Below are 25,478 nucleotides of genomic sequence, written 5' to 3' on the forward strand. Positions count from 1 at the left end.
CCGTGGCATGCTGCACACGGACCCAGTTACATGCATGTTTTTGTGTGTGGTGTGCCTGTTGAAAGATGTGCGTGGGTATACATGTCAGAACAGACCATTTTTCAGTTCCCTCCTCCTGCAGAGGTGTAACCATACTTGGGGCCTGCTAATAGTGACAGCATGTGTGATAAAGCAATTTCCTGTATGCAAATGTGCTGTTTACCTGTCCCTGCAGTCATCGTAACTTGACAACTTGCAGATGAAAAATGAGAACAATAAGCCTCCAATAAAGAACCTTTTGCGCCTCTTCTCAGCTCTACACATGTTTGAAACAGATGTCACTGAGTTTTACTTGACCACACACACAAACACACACAGACACCCACAGATCTCAGAAAGATCAAGGCAGCCATACACAACAACTGCATAAGAGCCTGCCGAGACAGGAGGTGATGGAGAAGCTCTTACGTGATAGGAGGAGGAAGAGTTACAGAGAGTGGAGGGATGAGGTAATTGGCGGCATGGAAACAAGGAGAGGTGTAAGTGAGAATAAGTGGGGAGGAGAGGGGGGGAGAATGGGGAGGGGCGGTGTGACAGAGGGTTTTTGAAAGCGAGAGGATGTTGCAGAAGACAGAATGGGCCTGGGCCTCTGTGTGAGGCTCTCAGAGTTGCCGCAGGATCTACCTGCCTCTCCTTCTCTGGCGGTGAGGATGATGACCTGCCGAGCTAATTCACAGCCTCTGATTCACCCCCACGATTCCGGGGAGGCAAAATGCAAGTTTTTGCACAACATGAGGTTTTGCATTCCCCTCATGGTGCAATCATACCAATCAATGTGTCTTTCTTTAAAGCACATCTATCAACCGCTGTTAAAAACCCTTCTACGGGGCGCAGTCTGGCGATAAAACACACAAATTCACTCCCTGGCTTGGCCGTCTAGTCGACAATCACAGCACCAGTAATTATGTCATCTTTGAAAACCTCCTCGTGGAACAAAATAGAACATTATTTTTATAGAGAGTGTGGTAAATGCTTTGAAAAAACACCTTTGCCTCACTCCAGACAACAACCCCCAGTGGGAATGTCACACTTATTAAACCGCTTCTTCTATAATGGAGCTAATATTCTCAAGCCCACTCATACTCACAGAACAGTGATAAAAGGGGCGCTGACTCTAAAGGTCAAATGTGACGTGGCAGACGTGACACCGTGTTGTGGAGAAGCACCTGGGACGACATCATTAAACCAAAAACTGACCTCTGGCTTCCTCACTAGCAACCCATTGTCATGTCGACAATGGGTAAACAGATTTTTTTTTAAAGAGTTGTCTTCTTATAACGCGACTCTGAAAACTTTTCTTCTTCCTATTCCTACAGCGCACAGAGCCTGTTGTTTAGTTTCCTCCCTGCTCCCAGTCATGGAGCGATGTAGGGCATTTATCCACTGACAGCACTTGTAAATGGCGAGAGTGATAACTGGAGAACAACAGCTCTAGATTCTCATCTCAGAGCACTAATATGATGAGACGGGCGCTGGGTGCACGAGGGCAGGCCATATAATTAAGGTCTCTCCCCAGAATGTAATCTTTCAGGGAAGAGCCTGGGCGGGGAGCGGGACAGATGACAGGAGCGCGCGGGGAAACAAAACACTCTCCATCTGGGAGCGGCGAGATGTAGGCCGGAGAGCCCGTATTCCATTGGGGAGGTGGGGAGGGAAAAGTGAGGTAAATGGAGGTAATGCTAGGATGGTGAAGCCAGCCAGCCTCTTTCAGCTTCCCGGCTATTCAACTCAATCCTCGGCGGAGCCCCCATCAGAGCCGGTGACCGCTCCTGGCCCGCGTAAAAAAAGATGATGGCATGAAAGGGGGGAGGGAATTGAGAGAGGGACAGAAAAGAGAGTGGGAGCGGAAGATAATGGATGTTTGTTTATTTTGCAAACGGAATCGAGGAGCAGTAACCAAGGAAAGACGGTGGTTGCTATGCGTCCGTGAATTTTTGGGGCGGTTGCAGAAGTCAGTCACTCCTGAGGGCCGGTATTACAGTCAATCAAAACTGGCATTAAAGTCTCATCAGAATATCAGCCCTTATGCAAAATATCAGCTCGCTACTTCACTGACAAGAAGGCTGACTATTCCAATCCTATTAGGGCAATCCATAGAGGGCCTCACACTTGTTTTACCAGCTGTCATCATAAATTCTCACTGTTAATCTCCCAAATGGTTTTGCGGGTGCACTGAATTGTCTTTACATTTGGAGGTGTCACAGGGGGGTCCTGACAGGTCGTCATGCTGCTGCTTCCAGAGGCAAGACACATGTATCTCATCCTGCAGATGTTTTCTAGGGATACACAAGTCAAAGCGGCCTCGCTCTATTTACACATGGTCAGTTAAATGTCTGGTGACAATACAAACAATCCTTGAATGGATGGATCTTGAATCTGTCCATATGCAGAGGAGATGAATTGATTCATTTGGTTGTAAGATGATTTTTAGTTTAAAAACATTTGAAATCACAAATGGTGAGCAAAATAATTATTGGAAACAATGAGAGTAGTTTATTGAAGCTGACGGCTAAGATGAATGTTTATTAAACCTAAAAAGAAATCAATTATTTTCTTTCTTTACTAATAACCCAATGAAACTACTCGATACATCTGTTTATTCATTTATTTATTTTTTGTTCCCCTTTGTTACTCGATGATGTTGTCAGGCCAATTGATCAGATTGTGATAATAAATGTATTGGTCTGATTCAGTATATGTGATATGTGGTGGAGTCATTTGTAAGTAAACACACTTACCTTGGAACATGACAGACATTTTCTTCTTGTAGATGTTGAAGTCGGTCTCGAGGAAGACGCAGAAAATGATCTGTGTAATCTGAAAAGGTATAAAAAAAAAGAGATGGGAAAGCTATTAGTGGACAGGCTCATTCCACTATAGTGAGGGAAAGGACAGAAAAACAAACAGGACACGTTTAGACCTGACGACGGGACACAAAGACATTCAGAAATCTAAAAAAATCAAATGAGTTACCCTCTATGTTGCAGACCACCCCAAGATTCCCTCTGAGACAAGCTTTTAGAAGAATATTGCAGCACGTTACATCAGTGTAGAGGCATTACTGAACGGGCTCCTTGGTTAGAACAGAGCAAAACGCCCTGAGAATCACGAAAAACGCAACGACATGAAAGTGCGACATTAAAGATGAGCAATATAAATTCAAATTGAAAATTACAAGAGAAAAATGCCAAACAAGTGATTTCAACGCAACACTAAGTGTAATAAAAGCCAGAGTTAGATACAAGACTAAATGGGAAAAAAAGCCCCAATAGAGTTTGTGATTATCATTGATGACCTTAAATGACATCTACCTTTCATTTCGGTTTAGCAGAATTACAATACGTTATGTCAGTGACAATCAGTGAATTGTATTGGGATAATGCAAATGCTTTGAAGATTGGATGGCTGCCATGGTAATCTCAGCGGTAGTTTCCTGCGTCACAGCCCTCACCTCAACAGAGAACAGTGTCTCGCTGCCACGTGACAGGCTTGCGAGTTTCGACAGCGCTAACAAGATGTCAAAGAAAGTGACGCGTCTGGAATTACCCTCCAAATGCTGAGTGCCAGACAGGCCACAGGAAACTGGCACATCGCAGAGGCCCTTGCATACTAAACCTGAACACTGCAACGATTTTGACCCGAGAGGATGATGAAGCTGGACAGCATCATGGTCTCGAGTGACAGTCCCCCAGACGCAGCCAAATAATCAAACTTATAAATGATGTTTGAAAATGTTACCATTCGTGAAGGTGAACTTTCCATACTGAAATCAGGTGTCTGAAAGGAGTCACCCACTGAGCTGGTGAAAGATTAAAGAAAAAGAGGTCACCACCTTCACTTTCACTCTTCTCCAGTGGCGTCTTAGATGTGCAGACATCAGTCACAGAGCTGCATTACACACCACGGCAGCACATAATCACTTGACTGAATAATGGCAATTTTACACAAAAGCCTTAATGCTAGCTATCTGCCCAGTGTCCTGCTCCGTTCAGGAGGATGTTATGGGGGAATAAAGGGAGCTCGCCAGGTTTAGCCTCGTTCCTGACCCTGCCCAGCACAAAGATCTGATTCAAAGAGGCACCCCTCTGGTGCTCATAGACATATATCTATTAATAGTTTATGATCTATGCTTTGGAGTAATTGTTAGGAGCTGCAACCAGGACGGTAACATTTCTAATTCACTCGATGTCTGGGGGTATAAAATGTAGACTCACTCTCTCAACCCCTCAACCCCCGACAGAAAATGAAAGCAAGCTATAAGTCTCCTTTGAAGTCGTGGGCTCGCTGACAACAGATTGTGTGAAAAGTGATAATACTCCAAGATAGTGTGTACCACTGGGTGCTGGAAGGCCACAGGACAGCCGCTCCCCAGGAATTTCCATTACTCTTTTATGGAGCTCCACTCTGAAACTGACTGCCCACTGTGAATCAGGATGAATCATGAATTCCTTAATAGTGCTGAAACACACAGAGAGTGCACATGTGCATGCACATACACGGACACCACTCATGTTGATGGCTTTCCCTAGCGTGGCATTGGCCAGATCAACCAAGCCAATGCATTTCCCCGCAAAGCTGAAGGATTTCTCTGAGTTAACTGACAACTGGTGCAAAACAAAACCGAATAGAAGTCTTAGTATCCACGTCATGTCGACTCGTCTCTCTGGCTCCCTTTCTCTCTCGGTCAATCTCTTTGTCCGGATTCGGTTGCAGCATCTCCGGATTCTGCAGACAACTCGGGCAACTGCTTTTCTTCTACAGATAAGAAACCCGTCGTATGACCTTTGGCAGATATCATCCCGACCAGGATGCCAAATGAAACCAGATACCAGCAGAGAACATCGACGTTCTGTCTGTATCCCAACAAACACTGTTGGCCCAGGCTTCACAAACGCTGGGAAGTAAATCAAAGACAACAGAGAAGGTGATCTGCCACTTTTCCTTGTAAAAGTAAATTCCACTGGTCTTCACTTAAAACAGCTTGTTCTTTCAGTGTCAACCAGAGACAGCTTATCTCCTGAACGCACACAAACACCCCTGTTGTTACCGAAGGATCCACAAGAGTTTGTTTCCTTGAATCGTCTGAACCCAGATCGCATGCGTCAGTCATTTCTAATAATAAACACTTTCGCATAAACCTAGTTAACATATGATGATGTGTAAAAAACACACATTTCACAACTGCTTTACACTGATGTCTACTTGCAAGATTACACAAACGAAACAAAAGGAAAGATGATACACAGAATGGCATTACACTGTATGGGTGTAATCATACTTAAAGGTGCAAGATATTAATCAAAAACACAGGGAGAGATATATGAACGGAACAAAACGCACTTTTCTTGCCCATCAAGTTGACCAAACTCGGAAGAGTCGAAAATGATACAAAAATACTTAATTCTGGATTTTTATGATTTTGGACACGAGGCCAAATAAATTGGTCTGAGGCTGTGAGGTACGTGTGTGTGTGTGTGCGCACGTGTGCTTTGAGCGTGCACCCCGCAGTCGCCAAGGTTGAACAAGTTAATGGAAGACTAATTAGAAAGCTGGGATCACTGCATGCTAGCCTGCCTAGTCATTACTCATCCCTGATTGGAGGCCCTCTGCCAAAGGGGTGAGGACAATATGATTGGGTCCCCTGGTTGCACTTAGGGAGCCTGGTCCTTTTTGACAGAGACGTGTTCTGCACAATAAGATGTGAGACTGTGTAGCTGTCGTGACCTGTCACACTTTGATCTGCGTATTTGGTGGGTTTCCAACTCGAGGGGGGGGAAGCTTAGAGCTCAGTTGACTCAAAAGTTTTTGACAGGAACAGTGTGTTTCCGTGAAAAAAGGAGCATTAAAATGCATTAGACATTGTGTTTGAGCTTTGATTTTATATGCATTCATCAAAGAGAAATTTAAAAAATGTGCCAATGGATTCATTTCATTCTTGATGAGTGCTGATCCACTCTCTCCATTTGAGTTTCAGTATTGTGACGAGGGAAAACTTTATTTTCCATTAAACTGTAAAGGCTTTCTCCTGCCGCACCACTATTTGTCAACACTGATGCTTTACTGTGAAATACGGAAATGATGCAGGTTAAAGATCTGATTTCAATTATTTCTTTTGAACCCTCCGCACAACACTTTGCACATCGTCTAATAATTCAAAACCAATGCCTCTTAGTTGTAATTGAGTTCTGAATATATGATGAGATCAGACTAATTAAAATGATAATGCCAGGGGTTCAGCCCACGCCTTTGTAACTCATTTGCAGGAGACTCAAAGTGCAGGAGAACAGGATTTGGCAGTGGCTAGCTCTGTCAGTTTGCGGTGGATGCACGTGCCAGTGTTAATGAGCAGCAGTAAAAGATATGAAAGTGCCCTTTGCTCACATCCCTTGTTCCCGTGGAATACTGTATGTGATTTTTAATTTGTGTGTATCTGTGGCTCATCATTCTAGTGCAAGGCTCACCAGGTGCCCCAGACTTCCGCTGGCTGACTAACAGATGAGCTGTCATGGCTGGCCACTCATGCCCATAATTACATTGGGGGCACTGCCAGCAGAATCTGACGTGCAAGCACAACACACACACACACACACACACACTTTTTTATACTTGCATTTCCTTCTTGATTCTGTCACAAACAATAATAGGGACAGGTTGCCCTAACATGTCTGCTCCAGCTGGAGCCTGAACCCATGGGAGACGTGTGCCTATGTGTCCTGCACTGCCTCGTTACCGAGCCACCGGCTGAGGCAGAATCCTGAGCGGATGAATCCAGATGGACGACAGCGACAGAAACAATATTAACACTGTATGAAATGATTCATTCATTTGCTCATGTTCAGTGTCGTCGTGAGACAACACCAGTGGTGGACGACGGGCTCCTGAACAAGTCACCAACCCATCACAGTGGCTGAGCATAATGAACTGTATATATCACACAGACACACACACACACACACACACACACACACACACACACACACTGGACATAAGGTAAATTGTTTGTTTTGTTTCGGATCCTTTCATCCCACACGACACGACATGTTGTATTTGACATATGAGGGCTGTGTCTGCAGCATACACGGGTAGCACGCGTCATTGTTCGAGACGGATTGAATAATTCCAGCGAAATATTCCCGAGCCAAAAACATCCCCCCCCCCCCATAAAACAAAGCCTCCGAGCTGAATCATCAAAGCCATAATCAGCGAGTGCCCATCTCCTTTGTTGTCAGCGGGCGCAGGGTTGGATGGAGGGTTCACTTTGAGGCAGGTGGACCATAGCCAGGCCTTATTACTGATGTAATTACACACACCTGCGTCCCCCTCACCACTACACGGAGCCTGCAGCTCGGGGGGGGAAAGCGGGCTAAAACCTCAGCTTGGCTCTGACAGGTATAGGGAGAGTCGGTAAACCCTCACACACACACACACACACACAGACACACACACACTATTGTCCATCCTTCATGGCCACGACAGCACAACTACTCAGCCCACGATCTGCTGCTTAAAACGTGCTCGTCACCGTGACATCCCTGGTGACCACGCTCTCTACCAGAGGCAGAGATTATGTTGGCGGCGGAGCTGACAGCGGCGGCCTGGCTCCTGGCGGCGACTGTAGCCCGGGGAAGCAGCGAGCAGCTCCTCCATTTGACTTTGATTGACCCTGTCTGCCTGAGAGAGCTGCAGCTCCACCTGCAGCAGGCTGCTGAATTATCATTTCAAAGAAGGGCCCAGAAAAGGTTATTCCTTTGAACGAAACGCCTCCATCCATACATCAAAAGAGAAGCCTGACATTGTGCTCTGAAGAGGCTGGTTCCAACCAAAGCCTGCGAGAAAATGCTGAGCTCAAATTCTTGCTTTCCAAGGCTGTAGATCATGATAAGAGCGATATAATAATAGCAAGTGGAGTCAGCTTAATATTGGCAGTTTTGGCAAATGGTCATGAACATGATTATGTATGAGTGCTCGGCACAGTGGGACTAGATAGAAGAGAAACCAGTAAACTACCTGCTTATTTCATTAGTGTAAAACATCACCTTGCTGCTTGTGAGGCACATCCAGTGCAGAATATGAAACATTTTGTCAGGAAAACGCTGCCTTTGTAAAAATCGAAAAGATAATATATCAGCTATTTGTATGTTAATTCAACAATTGCTGCACGTGACTCACATTTTCTACACATTAGACCTGAATAAATACTGTTTAACTACAGCCTCAAAGGTGCACGACAAAAACTGCAGTGCAGCATGCTTGATGCATCGAGCATTTTAGCACACATTTACAAAAAATTGAAAGACTCAGTATTTGACTGTCACAGGCTTTGAGTCGTCTGTGCCAGCTTCCCCTTGCCAGCAGCTGAACAACTGCGCTATCTCATTTATTTCATAAACACAGACACAATTACAGAATGAAAAAGCCACAATTCATCCCTTGTCTTTTGTATTGTTTTGATATTTATTCTTTATAAAGAGAGGGGCTTTATGGACTCGAAAATATCCAGAAAATTCTGGCAATATGAACACAAAACACAGCAGCATTGTTTTACCACAGTAATTTCTCCAAGAGCGTCAGCAAGTGACATCAGCTGAAAATATTCAGAGGTGTTTTAGCACAGTAAATTCTAAAAACAGTAAGTGACATCACCTTACAGCAGCTAAATGTTTTGTTGCACATTAACAGTTAGAAAAGTGGAAATCTTTCCTCACCAACCAGAGTGTCAGCCTCTTAGAGGAGTTCTAGTGGAAATGTCAGTGCCACCGGTGTCACTGCAGGTTTGAGGCTCACATTGCCACACCATCTTTTTAGTGTTGGACCAATGACGCAACAGACTCCACTGACAAATGTATCAATTATTATGGACAGTCAAATAATTCTAATGATTGAATACTTGGGAGCCTATTGGGAATATGTGTGAAAGAGAAAGATCGGGTCATTTTCCTATCATAAAGATGAGAGGTAGTGCAGCTGCGGACGAGGTCAGAGGGGAATGACTAAGGAAAGACTAATATGAGGGCTGTATCCATGATCCATGGCCACATTGGTTATGATCTGACCTCTGGACAGCCCCCTTGTCTATAACAACCTCTGCTGATGAGGCAAAAGTATGTGTGAATGGATGTCTGCGTGTGCATATAGGTGTGCGTGTGCGTGAAGGGTTAAAACTTGTTCAATTATACATATAAGAAATGTGAATTCCAACCCTGAGTGAGTCGGGCTGTTCAATACAGAGCTAAATTAAAGGTGGTGTTGATAAGTTGTTTCTTAGAGACTTTTTTATGTTCTTCGTTGGTGATTAAAAAAAAAAAAGGTGATTATGTGTTTCTGGGGGGCGTAGCTTTAACCCGACCCAACAGGTCAGTTCATCTTTTTAGAACGACCTCCTCTCCAATATTTGCAGTGAAACGTAATAGTGTGAGCCTCTTACCTTTACTAGATCAAATATCACTCATCTGAGCTATGATATTCAGGCTTATGTCTACCTTCATACTGCATTCAGAGCCGTGGAAATGTCAACACGGAGCTTGTCTGCCTTTACTTAAAAGAATCCTGTGGAGATTCCAGGAGCTTTTTGTTTACATTTGACATTTCTCACTGAAATTAACCGTTTATCTCTTTATGGGCATAAATGACAGCATTTTTAGCTTTAAACCTTTTTTTCGATGATCTGAAAGCGATCAATCCTTTTCTCCCTTTTTTATTGGTTTACTGGTAGCTTTTATGGCCAGTACCAACAATTAATATGCACTGTGTCCCTCTGCATTGGCAGAGATGTTAGCCCCATAGACTGAATGAAAATCCCTTAAATACCGGAGAAGAACGATGTGGTAAGAAATATTGAGCGATGCAAATGCCTAAGATTGGTGCAGCCATGCTAAATTTTACTGAAAACTTTACAAGTAAACAGAAAATGGAGTTTTTAGAACAAGTCTGTAGAAGTGTCTGTGTTAGTTACATTAAAAGCCATTTGATTGTGTAAAAACAGACTCAAAAACGTGGGCAAAGGTTTGTTTTGCAAAACATCTGCTGGTGTGGACAGGGTGTAAGTCTACTTTAACTCACTGTGTATCATTAAATAAACAAACCAGATATGTTGACAGCCGATATGCCGATGAAGGTGAAGTTGATGCTGAAGGAAGAATCCTCTGCTTTGCAGGCGTCAAACGCACAATATATATAGAGGTTGCCTACGCCCATGACAACGTCCCACGTCCCATGGCAGAGAGGTGCATGACTGCATGTGTCTGAGCATATAACATGTAAATGAAATGATGAATTCATAAGGACATGCCTCGTGCTTAATAGACAAAAACCCATGTTCTATTCTCATCCATTAACAGGTCAGAGAGCATTCCCTAGGGGATAGAACTAAAGAGAAATAAATGGAAGAATTACTGAGAATCTAAACATGTGATTCTGGTTCATACCCAGGTTAAAGGAATCGATTAGCAGAATATACTACACAGGATCCCACAGTCTACATAAGCATGAGTTCATCCCCTCCTGTTGAGTCCCTTTAATGCAGTGACTGGCCTCTGACACGTTGGCTGCACTCCCAATTCCCTTATTGACCGCCAGTATGCAGTATTACATGTCAAACTGACGGATCAGTGCTTCATGCTGAAGTGTCAGGCTCTGTGTCTGCTCATCTGCTCTCCAGAATCATGCCGGGGTTATCCTGCTTGGTTGTCAAATCCACTAATATTTTCCTTTTTCTGTTTAGTCAATACCTGCCCAGACTCTGGGAGCAGGCCAACCCAGCCCTCTCTGAGGAGGGCCAGTGGTGTGCAGCCAGTTATAGACATCCTTTAAACTGAACCTGTTAAGGCCAGCACATGTTGATAAAGTCATTACACACCGTGTGCTGTCAGATAGGAACAGTGTTCACTCTACAGCTGCACGTTTGCCCTGTCTGGGGCTGAGTTGGTTCTTGGGGGAGGTTTACTGGAAGGAAATATGTGGTGTGATCCAGCCAGATCCTCTCCAGTTTGAGTATTACACTGCAGCTGCCAGGCGGATGGAAAATCCAATCCCAGCTTCACATGGTGAAGTTACCTAAAGTGCATACAAAGCCTGGATGAAGCTGCCATGTAATAAAAGAGCACATGGAGAGACAGAGAGGAGACCCGCAATTCAACATACCCACTAACATGCCCACATTTTCTTCAGAACGAATGTGCTACAGCCGCTGTGCTTTCTTATTATCCATGATCTCCAGCCTCGCAACCCAGTCACCACTTGAGCAAGATAATGCAGATGAGATAGGAAGTGTGTGGGCGGTGCTATCCCTTACAGAAATGGTAATAGCTTTGTCAGTTCTCTATGTTTTTACCTACTTCTGGTGAGTGTTTTTTTCCTTTGGAGCTTAATGCCATAAGGTCAAGCGGAACACTCATTAGAAAGTACTCTGCTTTACATCCACTTTTCTCCAACTAACGCTATTACCCCTTTGTTACTTTTATAACAGGGTCCATTCAAGATGCCAACGCAATGTTCAGGCAGAAATGCTATTTTTTTTCTTTTCTTACTGCTCATGCACCGTCTGCTTTAGAGCTGGAGCCAAATCCTTGAGGAAAAGATTCATTAAAGCCCTGTTTTGCTTTGAAATCCAAACAGTGACACAATCAACTGAGCAGTACTCATTATTTCATCTCAAGTTTAAAGGAGACTTTTTTTTCCCATGCAGAGACACACTCATTATATTCATTAAACCACCCTGTGAGTAGATTCTAGGTGCATAAAGGCTCTAACAGGGTAATAAAAGTAAGAGGATAAAGAAACAGCCCTTTAACTAAGATAACTATCAATGAACATGTGTTACAGGCAAAAAGGTGAGCCTCTTCACATTAAACTGTCACAATAGCCACTGCGAGGGTTATGGCAGATTTACACACTGCTGAATATAGCACAGGGTGAGTGTAATGGCAGGAAATAAAAAACAGAAAATCTGATCCTGAGAGCGATACCACATGGCTGTGTGGGCGACATCAAACAGGGAGGCAGGCCTCAAAGCAGAGGTGCTGTTTGACATAACTTACACAGTGGAATGAAGATCTGGTCTGGACTCTCTCAGATGTACCGAGCAAATTCACGGTCTCTCGTCCCACGTGAATTGCAGAGCGTGTCGGGCTATTTATTTACCCTGACAGGACAGCAGAAGGCAAAATGCTCTTCGAGGGGGCCAGTGGATTAGGATTACCACAAAAGCAGAGAATATAGTAAAACATAACATCCTACATAAGTCATTACTACAGAGAGACAATATAAGTGAATGTTTGCTGGAAACCAAAACGTGTTTAATGGCCACTTCACAACTCAGTTGAAAAGTAGATGCTGCAAGAAGCAAAGCCGAAAAGGAATAAAAATCTAAAAGTGTCTGGTTTTAGTTTCCTCTTTATTGGACTAACTGGCAGCAGCCGACTGATAGGAGGTGCCTGAGGTGTGTTTGCTCAGGAGATGGGAAGCTGATTGTGCACGTGAGGGGCTCACAGGGTTTATAGCAAGTTAATCAACTAAAGGAGGGTTAAACAATGGAGATTTGTGTAAATGAGTGTCACCCACACAAGTATTTTTTCTGTTCTGTTGATAACAAGCATCTGTGAAATAGTAGAGCGAGTCACACGCACAGTTATGGACCGTTATATTATCATGACCCAGTTGTAACATTAACAGCTGGGCTCACACACATATCACATCGGAACGTCTGGAGTCCATTTATTGTAAATCTGACTTAACATTTACACACAAGCACATACTGATTCTTAGTATGTGTTATGCATTTGTTTTCTAAAAACCTCTGTCCATTTGTGTGTTTGTTTTTAAGATTACACAAAAACAACACAACGAATTTCAATGAAACTTGGTGGAAAGATATATAGTGTGGGTCAGGAAAGATCCTAATACATTTTGGTGCCGGCCCCGATGAGGAGGCAGATCCAGGAGTTTTTGTTTCCATTTTCTTTAACATTGCATAATAAGACATTTGGTGCGGCTTTATTTGGTCTAAGGTGACCGTTGTGCATTGGCATAGGTATTCTAGTTTCTTATGTCGTTTTTGCTGTCTCCCTTTCAGCATGTTACGTATCTCTATGAACCTTCAATAGCAACATTACGGCCCACACTACCTTCCCCCTGCTAGAATTAACATGTAAAAGCTTAATTGTGTTCACATAGATGCTAATATGATGAATATAATGTCATTTGGAGGCTCCTGTGAATGTTACCAAATGTGTCTCTGGCAGCCTCGAGATAAACCTTCATCTCGATCACGGATTAGCTGCATCTTTGCTCTACCGAAATATAATCTGATTACCCGTTTTGGTTTCGAGGTGCAACAAGGATCAAAAACACATGTATGGGAGAGATCATCTAAATAAGGACTAGCGTTTGTGTAGAAAGACTTCTAATTAGCTAAGTGCTGTCAAGCTCAGGTACTAACTTACAAACAAAACATGCCACTGTACTACAAAGGCTTAGTGTTGGACGGCTTCAAGAGAAAATTCAATATTTAGAAAGACTGTTTGAAATGATCAATCACTAAATGTATAAAAGTGAAATGAAGGAACGATTTTGTCATCATCTCCACCCTATAGCATCATCGCCTAGAGAGAGGTAATTCTCCCCGGTCGCCCTGATTGATGATGATGCTGAAAGAGACATATCATATATCATTATTAGTATCAGTGTTTGCTGTACGGCACCTGGGGCTCGAGCTAGATGCTGCTAAGGCCCAGTGAAAGCCAATCGAGGGTCTTTCAGGTTATTCATGTTAGGTACACAATGTAGTCAAGGCCGATCAGAGTGCTCATAAGTGTGGTGTGTTTCTAAAACAGGCAGCGGTGCGCTTTTCAAACCGCAATCGACAAGAACACAAAAAAAAAGAAAAACATTCAAAAGAGCCCCTCGAGTAGCAATAAAACCGTTAAAGCGGGTCTAATTAGCATGGTTAGTGGAAGAAAGCGCTGTGCTCGACTCTTGAATATGAATCAAACTGTTCCACTTGTTGGCAGATCAAACACAAACATCAAAAATGTAAAAATATCAATGACTTGTTGACTTTAGTGGGAGAACTGTGGGCTAATATGTAACAGACAGGAAAGAATACAGGATGTGAGCTGCTGTAGATATGTGCAGAGAGTAAATGATTCAGTATTACTGGACATGTTGTGATTATTGTTATGTTGGGAGACGCAGCAGGTCATGCTTGAGAGACACAATGACCTTTTGAAAAAAAAATAAAAAAATAATCTACATGAATTATAGCAAAGTGGTTTTGCTGGAGGGTAAAGAGCCATTAAACAGAAGACGGTTTATTTCTGTGCAGCATCCACGAGGTGCTGAGGTCGTCTGTGACCTGCATTACAGACAGTAATTTACCGCACAGCTCCACAAGCGACAGCGTTTCTCCAAATTATTCAACTCTCGACAAGGACTGCATCCTAACAAAGACTCCAAACAACAGAGTATCTGTTTTAGTCTCGCTGTCGCTTAAAAATCAATGTCCTTCCCATTTCTATCACTGTTTTTTACTCTGTACGCTTCCTTGCACCTGCAGTGGTACCCTCCCAATCCAACAATGTTAGTTGACCCACACAGTTAAATTGATTCATTTCATGTGCCCTGAGCTAAAGAAAACCAAGCAGTGAATGAAACTATTATTTTTGTGCCACACCGAGCAAATTGTCCTCAGTGACTATCTACTAAAAGATTGTTAATGTGACATTTGTGTAACATGGGCCGCAGAGTGCTGAGGTAATTAATAATGCTAATCCAACATCACTTTATATGTGCTCTTAGAAAAAGACAAACAAGGATAAACAGGAGACAACACTGCAGAAAGGGTGTGATGAATGAGCAGGCCCACTGTGAGACCTGGGATAAGAGGGAGTATTTCCCCCCTGCTGTTAATACGTTAATAAACAAGGACATCTACTATTTTCAAAGTAATATATCCAGTCTAGGTACTAATTAATGTAACTGATAAACACGGGCCGTTAAAGATGTGTCGGGGGACTAATTAGATCAGTGGAAGAAGAGTCGCTAAGCATGCAGTGGTATCACACGGGACTGTCGAGTAAAGAGGCAGAGCACCCACTCTGTCATGCGTTGGAGACCCAGCTGGCTCCGTCTAAAGGAAATCCTCCCTGCTCCATCACGAGGAAACCAAGGGCTAATATAATACCTTGAGATCCATAAGTAACAACCAGTGAAAAAAAAATCAAAAAAAGAGATGCAAAATAATGAACTGTGATACTTCTCTACGTGGCAAACGGCCACTTAAAACAGCGTCTGAGCCGTGAAGAGGAGCAGGGACAGGGCCTTGGAGGGAGTGAAGCAAAACATCGGGCTGGTGTGTTGGGACACGCCAGCCCCCAGTAAGCCTGTCTTCACCGCACCTCTAACCAGGTCCAGGTGGACACTCTCATTCTCTCTTCAGTGCCAGATCCTCAGAAGTGGGTCAGCAAACGGGAGAGAGGGGGGGGGGGCTCTCAAGGAGACACACAGGATAATGCAGTTGAGAAGGATGGTGTTAGGTTTGTTAGGGTTTAACTCAGTGTTGGCCAACGCTGCTAAAAATCTATCTTACATACTCCATGAAGCCATCTCTGCAGAAGGAGACGAACCGGGAGGAATGAAACCCACTTTGACCCTGCGACCCCGAGAAGCGCACTCCTATATTATCATTCCACGTGCCTGTGCGTTGACCTTTTCAAAGCCCTCTTTAAAGGTTGCCCGTTGCAGAGTCTGTGGGCTGCGCAGGCTCCGCAGGAACAGCCGGCCGAGGGAGCGAGCGCACCTCGCCTCTCCACGGACTGACCTACAAAGCTTTTGTATTAAAAGAACTGTATTTATCATTGCTCTCCACACCACTCTGTTCTACTCGCTGCGCGAACCCTTCCTCAAGCTGAAGTGCTCCACCGCTCAGGACTAAGAAAAGCTTTTTATGCTTGGTAGGAGGGAATCTCTAAGAAGGAAACCTGTCGATCTGCGAGAGGTGAAAAAGTTATTCAGCAGCACATGAAGGTTTAATCAGTGTGTGACATGCGGTATGTGCGGGGGCCATCTGAAACACAGGGCTGAGCAGAATAGGCAGCCATTAGTTCACTGATTACAATAGAGATGTGTGCTTTTGTCTTCGTTCGTTAATTACATTTGCATTTGTAATAATCTCTGACCAATATAAATGTAGATTCTTTCAAACCGATAATTATTTATGAGGGAAAATCTCGATGGGAAAAGCTTGATCTGGTAAATCTGAAACCTCCTGACGCTTGAAGTACACATCTTAACACCTGGCTTAAAGAAATACTGTTGCTCAAGCCAGAAGTCAGGCCTGAGGATAAAGGGCTAACCCGAGGGTCTAAACATAAAGCAGCCGGAAGGTTTCTTCTTTTTTCTTTGCAGATTATGAATAAAGCTGTCAGGATGTCAGGTAGTGAGGGCATTTGGAATAACAGGGCAACAAAGAATATTGAACCTTTCAGACCAGAAATATACAGTGTAATCATCTGTGCTGTAGCAACTTCACTACCACTATCCTTGTGCTCTGTACAAATATGACAGCTAATTGTGGTTCACATTCTATGTAACTTCCATCGAAAATGTGGGTTTTTATATCTAAAAAAATAAAACGGCTGAAATAGAAAATATCTTTTCTGAGCTACAGCTGACCACAAAGGAGCCCATATCATATCAGGCAGCTCTGATTTGATAACAAAACAAAACAATTAACTGGAAACACTCTGAAACACAGAGTAAATAGCCCAAGGCAGACGGGGCCACAAGTTTCCCACAATTCCTCCAATAATCTAATTAAGACACTTACTGGAACCATGGCGAGCTAATGAGAGGACTACGACACATTTGTAGTCGAGACACAGTATCGTTTTATCTCCCCGCGCTGGGAAAATGGAATTATTTCCACAAATGCATCTCGAGTCTGACATCGTCTCTCTCCTGGAATGGTTTTGTTTTGCTTGCCGTATCTCATCTACTTATCTCCACTCCGATCTCATTGTTAATTCTTCCAAGACGGGAACACAATGCAATTCCGCTTTAACGGTTAAAAATAGGTTTCTAGAAAACTTAAGTAGGTTAAACAAACAGCGGAACTCTGATGGGCATGAAATGACTGCACGTCTCTTAATCAGATATTTATAGCTCTGAGTAGCGGTGGCGTGTTGTGATGCTTCTCTCTCCACGGGATGTGGCTGTGGCTCTGTTCCGACACACGCTGTATCAGTGTCCCACTGTCTTCGCGACCTAAACATACAGAGGCGCATGTTAACAATGGTGCGCACACAGCAGAAACACGGTGTCCGGTGTGCATCCTGTCCTGTGTGCTGCGACTAAATCTTTAATTCATGTGCTGCGTCTGTGCCGGGGCCTCGCCTTGTTTGGGCCGACGGCTGCCTGTCTGACGCAGGGGGGGGGGGGGGGGGGGGGGGTGGGTTGATATAGAGGCTCGGGACGGTTTGGTGGGGTTATGGTCGCATTTAAAAAATCAAAGCAGATGGCCCCATGTGAGACTTTCGAGAGGGCTTCACTTCCTGCTTCGCGCAGACTGCAGGTCGGCGGGGTCAACGGACAGCTTTGAGATTGCAGCCACAGGAAGAGAGCGGGTGACTCTTTTATCACCAAGACATACTGAGAGAGCAGCTGAGGAAAGATCACAGCGGCACAAGGGGAATACAGACCCGGAGGTATATCGCCCCTGCTTTCACCCACTCCCAGATAAGGCACTGAGCCTGACAGCGCTTTCATTTCTGCCACTTGCTTATTTCATTTGATCGAGCTTTAATCGGATTTTGAGGATAACGTCCCTTTTGTTTTTTCCACCGCACCTTTTTCTAATTAAGATTCAGAATGACACGTTGATGTCCTCGTGCTTTTGTGGCTGCAGTCTCCTGCAAAAATGGAGCTTTCGTGAACAGGGGAGCAACCATCAAGAAGGGATTCAGTTTCCCGCTAATCTCTGAAACTAGAAACTCTGTGTCTGACTCCTGCCTCCGTGCTGCTCGGCAGAGATTCAAAAACCCTTGTTTCCCCTGGAATATTCACTTTGAAGAAGTAAAACACCTATAAGCCATAGAAAACTGAAATGGTTGTGGTGGGATCTGTAGAAACAAAAAAGGGAATAGACTTCTGCTCTGTGACATGCAGTCGGCTCTGTCGGGGGCCACGTTTGGAATCTGGACATTGAGGGAGAGCGAAACTTGTCTACTGTATGTCATGAATATGTAAAAGGCGGTGGCGCCGAAGCAGTAGAAATCGTCACTAGCCAGAACGATAACACAAATCTACATTTATTTTAAACTTATTGAAATTCATCTTCCCTCAATGGTATGCTTTAATTGGCACAGTTCAGTAATCTGTGGCGACTGCAGGAATATGAATATGAATGTACAAAGCCACCATAGGATAAACTATATTTCAAATCAGCAGGCACATCTATCGTTCAACTCTTCGCAATTAAATTTGACATTCTGCACGAGGCAGCTTTAAGCAGTCAGTGGCGTGTGTTTATGAATATGCATTTCTTTTACCGTGTCAATTAAGCATTGGATAAACGTCCATGATATGCTTTTCAAGAGCTTAAGTGTAGTCAAACTAATTCTAATTAGATGGTTTATACGAGAGGCCCAGATTATGTGCAAGGAGCTGTGGATGTCCCACCGGCACAAGCCTACGAGCCCATATGTGGGACCGTGTGCGTTTTGTAGGAATAATAAATTGTCTCCCGTGTTTTACACTTCAGAGTTGTTCAGCAGCAGCGCTTCGTGGATTCCCTTGCCAACATTCCTGAAAAAAAATAAAAATTCAGACATCTGTAAGGCATTTCCTAAGTTGATGGTTGATGTGCTTCGGACAGTGTCATTATAAAATCCCTGGTTACGGCCTGTTAAAATAATACCCAGCTCTCCAGGTGTCAGGAGACATCCACTGGCCTCCCAGGGGCTTTGTGACGGAAAAGAGGATTTGGAAATTTCATGAATAGACAAGGAAATGTGTAGGAAAACCTCTCTACCCCCAAAACTGCCGGAAAGCTTCCAGAATGAGGATTACGGTTCACCTTCCATCTGTGTGATGGACAGACGAGTACTTAGCAGACAATTATAATCCGCTGAAAGCTAATAAAAGCACCAACATGCTGCTTCATCACGGGGTAAGCCAGGCGAAGACTGACGCCGGCTGTCTCCCTCTGATTGGCTTTCTGCTGATGAGCGGCAGACATCCTATCTCCAGCCCCCAGTCCCCACAGCGACCTCAGACTTAGGGGGTCAGAAATCAGGCCAGGGATCACATCACTCACATGTCTGCTCTGTGAAAGCTACATGGATTAATTTAGCACCTAATTCGTCCAGGATGGGCTTCTGCCTCATATCAGTTGATGTGCCTCATGGATGTAACACCAGTCTTTATTGCTCTGTTGAGGAGAGAGCGACTCCCGCGTGGCTGCTTCAGCAACTCGCTGCAGTAGGCACGAGATCAAAATGGTGCGGCCTTTTGAAGTTTCTCTTCAAAATGGGAGAAAAAAATACTAATCAGCTGCACATCCAGACATGCTGCACAAAAATAACACTCACACTGTCATTGGCCATCCGAGCTCGGGTGTTCGATGCTGCCGCGGCACAACCTGGGGTGTCGCCACTTTCATGTGTTTGGACACATGCACGTCGGGGAACTCATTAGGACGCCTCCTTGTTTTCCAGTCAAGGAAACATCTGTGTGATTCCCTCCCACCAACCCCCCCCCCCCCCCGCCCCGCCCCACAACCTAGGTTACAAGGTTAATTGGTTTCCATGACAGTCTAATCATACGGCGGTGACGTCTAACGATATGAATTGATTCACTGAAGTGATGTGGCAAGTGGCCCGTTTTGTAATATCCTGCTCTGTCTGTAATTCAACGGAGCAGAGATGATCTCAGCAGAGAGCAGAGAAACACAGTATCTAACCGAAAAGGTTTGATTCTCAGATAAAAGTGTCTCTCAAGCTGCTCGGCACAGACTTATTGAGGATGTACTGGGTGAAAAACTACAAAAAACCTCCATAACCATGAATAATGCTGAGAGGTAAATGGAAATGAGTCATCTTATCACTCTCTTCCTCTAAGGGGAGGTGGTAAAAGGCTACAGTGAGTCAAAGGTTCGGGGGTTGCATTCAGAATGTGCCACGCACGTTTGTTTTACTGTCAGTTTCCCTTTTTAAACCTATCACAAAGGTTAGGCCTTTATCTTTGTTTGGATATACATGTGAGCCCGGAGGATGGGAGTATTTACTCTTGTGCTAACACTGGATAATCGGTTGTAACCTTGAACCAGTGGGCTCGCAGAGGAAGGGATACAAAGACACACATTTGGAGATGAATCAATGCTGATGATAGCTGGAGCTGGATGCAGTGAATCAGCCCAGACCAGGGTTTTGTGACCTGTCACGTTCAGACATAAAGCAGCGGCTCCAGTGATTAAGGGGAGATTCTGGCTCGGTCTCTGTTCTTGGCCTGCTCCTGAAATGTTTAAGTCGCGCTTTAGATCCCCCCCTGTACGCCACGAATCACAAGCCCCGTTCCCTGAGAGATGCCCGTGAGCACAGTCCTTAGAAGTGGATTGCGGGGGGAAACCTGATGTAAATATGTGCAGCTGCCAGTTCATGTGGTTTTGTTCATTCTGTGCAGCCTTGCACGGTACAGTATGGATTCCTATGAAAATAAAACCTTCTCCCTTACTGTTTTTCTACAGCTGAGTTTGCGAGCTAACCTCTGGAGAAGTGCATTTGCCATCTGAAAAACATTTACACAAGTGCTCTCTGTATGAACTCTCGTAAGTGCTCTTCGACAAAATGAGGTGACTGAAATGGTGCCGGGTGTCACCGCACAAAACCCTGAATAATTACAACCTATGTGTGGTTTTCTGAATGTAGCAGTTAATCCCATGCGACGGGTCACACTGTATCTGACAATCTAAACCACTCGAAGACTGATTGACAGTCCTGACACCGCGCACACATTTTACCACCGTTTACAAATACTCCACGGTGTAAAATGTGGCTGCTGCAGTTGAAAAGAATACACACCTTTTTGATTTTTTTTCCTGCTTCTTCTTTTTCATGGAAACTGAATCTATGGTCTCTCCAGGTTAAAGCAACCGTGCCAATTTAAAAATAACAAATACAGACACGGAGCCTTCGGGGACCCAAATCTTTTACTGTAAGCTGTAGCAGCCGTAGCAGGGATGTCACGCCGCCGATAGATACTTCTAAATAAGATATGAGACATGGGATCTCTTGTGTGTTACCTTTTAACCTTTCAATTATATATCCTCATAACATTTCAACTTTTATTGTCAGACATGATGTTGATAAATGTCACATAAACTGCAAAGAACATAATGGCTACATTCTCTGCAGGCTCCGCTGAAACAACAGAAACTCCCAGAGGGGGCCACAGGACAAACTGGAGTATATTGCTCCATGCATTTTTTGCAATACCACCGTTTATATATATATATTTGTATTTGAATAATTATATGCTGTTTTCTATATAAATTATACATGGAGCAAATGCAATGGAGTTCACACTAGTTTGAGTCATTGATGCTCCTTTTCCAGCAGATTCCAGTGTGGGATAGTCAGTTCCGGAGATGAACTCTAATGAGTAAGACACTTACATCAAGGCCATTCGTACACTTTGCGCTCTTGAAACTACATTAACCTTTTTAGACAAGATGTTCAAAGGATTCTGAAAGTATTGCATCCCTAATTGACTGCTTAGTGGAGGAAATGTACTGGAAAATGACAAGATTATAAGATAGAAAGGGAGAGCGTAATGGCCAAAGAAAGTGGCCTTGGAAATGAAACCTTAAAAATGCAGACAAATAACAGGCACTGTAGTGGAAAGCTACTTCTGTGTGAGAGGGAAAAACACACTTGACTAGCACCTAACATGCTGTGTGTTCAGACAAGTGCACAACTCAACCAGGTGAGTCCCATTTTCCATGAAAACGTGAATGAAGACGACCATCTCAGGGGCGCAGCTAAATCCACACTCACACAAGCTCCTACCTTAAACATGTAAAATTCAATAAAAGCCTGATGCCATTTTAATAAGAGAAAAGGCTCACAGCTTAAATAGCTCTGCTTTTCTTCCACATAGTCCCTCATATCCCATTTCTCAATTTCAGGCTTTTTCTAATATCCCCCCATCCCCTGAAGGAGAACTTGTGAGTTTCAGTCAGTGTTCAGCAAACTGCACAGGGTTCACCCCTCTAACTCGTACCACATGTGCACAGACTGCAGCGGCACCGCGCGCCAGATAAACCCCTCTGAACAACACAGCCGCGCTTATCTCCGCCCATTCAAGTCTCCCAATTATCACTAAATAAAGGATCAATCCAAACAGCATTACTGACATGCTGTACGGCAGGCTTAACACAACACACTCTCACAGCTCTGAAGCTAAATCTAAATCGATTTAGATGAAGTAATGATAAGCGCTGGTTTGGGGGGAGAGAGGTGACTGATACACAGAGGGCATAGGGACGTGTCACAGTGGATGATGAAGGAGGAGAGTTTCTCATCTTCTGACACAAACGAAGACATGAGAGTCAGCATGGCCGCAGTCAGACAGAAAGATCTAAATGTTCAAACATGAATTCTTAATGAAGAAATTCATTATTTGTGTCTACGGGATCTGGTTGGGTGAGATTTCCACACATCTATTCAACGCTTTCCCATTATTATTCACAAAAAATGCTTCATTTGAATAAAAATTACGTGGTAACGTCCTAACCTGAAGATGCTTGTGGTAATTACATTTTCATTAACTTCATATATTAAAGATAACAAAAGTCGCCCCAAATGTTACCCAGTAAAACAACAAGGAATCAGTGTAATTACAACTGCTCACAGCTCCGGCAGTATTGTTTTACATGGAACACAACACAAAGGGCGAATGCTTCAAACGCAGGACAAACACTGCTGCGGGTGTCGATCCGCTTGAACATTTAAAGATGCACTAATTCTGAAATGGGCCATGAAATACACAGGAATAGATTATTGCTGGTCACAGAGAGGAGCTAATCAGCTCGCCAAATGAATGATGAGGAGAGCTGAGGAGCGAACTCCCCCCCACCCCACCCACCCCCCACCCCCTCTCTCCCCATTATCTGGCGGCGTGCAGAGAGGCTGCCCGGTGTGAGCACACAGGCTTCATGCCGGTGCAGTGGGCAGTGGCTCACGCTGGGCGTCCCGCATGCATCAGATAATTGGTAGCGCACCAACACATGAAGTGGCGTGCCAAGGGAATGGCGTGCAGAGAAAAACACACAACTTCAGCAGATGGTTCGTCTGATGAGCAAACAGCATGGGGACGTGGCGGGGAAGAGAGAAGCGAGAGCATCCTCGTGATATAAGGAAAACGGCGGCGGCAGAGAGAGGAGGCCCAAACGTGTGTTTCTGTGTGCATTTTTTTGTCTGCACACATCCTGAGTGACAGACAATACAACACGAGCGGAGAGATCTAACGCCAACTGACAGCGGATTCGTTCATTATCACACGACACCGGCTCCTATCAGCGTTTCCTAACAATCCCAGGTGTCAGAAAATCAAAAGGCAGCTGAGCAGCCAGGCAGGGAGGAGAGAATCAAATATGTCACCGTGAGACCAAAACAGCAGATATTGGGCTTCTGACGACACTATAAACAAGCACTCCTCGCTAAACAGACTTCAGAGACCGCAAAAACAGTGAAAACAGGATATTACTACAGCCCCTCGGTCGCTTTATTCCACAGCATGGGTCAGGAGAGACGAGCTAACAGCTGAATCAATGTGACAGGGTTAATGACTGTTTCTGTCTTCTAAACTCCAGCTGTGGAGCAGCTGGGCCGCGGGGACACCAGGTGACATTTAGACTTTCTGTCATATCCACCCGGTCACACTCCGTTTCTTCACCTCGCTTCACCACCGTGATGCCATGACGCCTCCCCCCCCCCCCCGATATCCGCACTCAACCACGGCACCTAAGCTTCTCACCTGCAGGCCTCACAGCACCTCGGCATACTTCAGTCAAAACTGTTCTTTAATATTTACACCCGTGTCACGGTGAGAGACAACCAGGCCTGGTTGAAACAGCAGGCATGATGCATCTCTGTGATTCAGACTTCATCAATAAACATTCTAGATTTAATGAACATATCTATTTTACCATTTTACTGCTATATCTTTTAGTTGATGTTCTTTCCTTGATAATCATTTATTTTTTCAAATTCTTAGTATTCTCTTGTTCTGATGAATATAACAATACATTGTCATTCAAGCACTAGCAGTTACCCACCATTAATATTCTTATTGATTTGAATAAAGTAAATAACCTAACCTAAAGATTTAATTTAAATCTTACAAATGAATGTCTACCTGCCAACTATAAATATAGAATATTTTTGACATTAGGTGCATGTTTTCTTACATTTTGTATTTGTCCTACTACATTTCAAATGTCAATAGTTCTGGTCTCATATGTGAATTTCATTTCATCTTTTCAAAATGAAAGTTTTCATTCTTGGCACAATCTTGACGATGAGAATTAGAAAGTCAAAGGCTTGTGGAAGGTTGCGTCCACAGGGACGTGCATGTGTTTATTTGGAGTTCTCTTGATATGTATATGGCTGAACATGGCGTTTGGAGAATAAAGTGAAAGTAGGTTATAGAGTGTGAATTAACTCCATGTGTGACCACGTTTCATAAAACATGCTGATTTAGAGCAAAAGGCCATCTGTGCCATTTTCCCTGACCTTGAAGGGGATATGACTCTGACAGGAAACTATTCCATCTCTATAGGACGGCTGTTTTTTTAATAAACACTACCAGTCAAAGTTTTAGATTAACCCCATTTTCCTGCTCAGACCAGAGAATAAACTATAACGGGACAGAGGTAAACAGGAAAACAAACGCTTTGTGCAGGACTAACATGTGCATCTGAACCCTCTGATGCAATATCAAGACAATACTGCAGGAAGGACAACTGTTTATTAGACTAAACAGATTTTTTTTGTTTTGAACAATGACATTAAAGAGCTATTCTGCTCTATAATGGTGTAATGGTGAGAGAAAGACACAAAGCAAAGAAGGACGGACCGGTTTGTCCTCAGCTCCTTCTGCAGCAAAACAATGACCCAAAACCTCAGAACAAAATAGACTGTGGCTTCTCATGATGGAGGAGCAGGACTAAAACCTCATGGAGCCTGTTTGAGATGAACTGAACAGAAGGTGAAAGCAAAGATATGTGGGAACTTCTGCAGTCGTGTTGGAACCAAGCTTCTGAATGATGATTCATTTCAAACATTGAAAAGAATGTCAAATATATTTATATATATAAATATTCAAACCTCATTATTTATTTGTGTAATTTCAGACTATACACTAAGTATAGCCTTAGTACTTGTAGC

General features: G+C 43.8%; 1 protein-coding gene across 3 annotated transcripts in view; it reads right to left on the bottom strand.

Annotated features, from left to right (window-relative positions):
* Positions 1 to 25,478, bottom strand: part of macrod2 (mono-ADP ribosylhydrolase 2) — a 403,426-nt gene that overhangs the window by 31,613 nt on the left and 346,335 nt on the right. For all 3 annotated transcript variants that reach the window (XM_062401312.1, XM_062401313.1, XM_062401311.1), the window contains exon 9: positions 2,778 to 2,856. In XM_062401312.1, coding sequence (XP_062257296.1) covers positions 2,778 to 2,856 — 79 coding nt within the window. The remainder of the gene's footprint in view (positions 1 to 2,777; positions 2,857 to 25,478) is intronic.

Source organism: Platichthys flesus, chromosome 12 (genome assembly GCF_949316205.1).
Source record: "Platichthys flesus chromosome 12, fPlaFle2.1, whole genome shotgun sequence".
Taxonomy (NCBI): Eukaryota; Metazoa; Chordata; class Actinopteri; order Pleuronectiformes; family Pleuronectidae; genus Platichthys; species Platichthys flesus.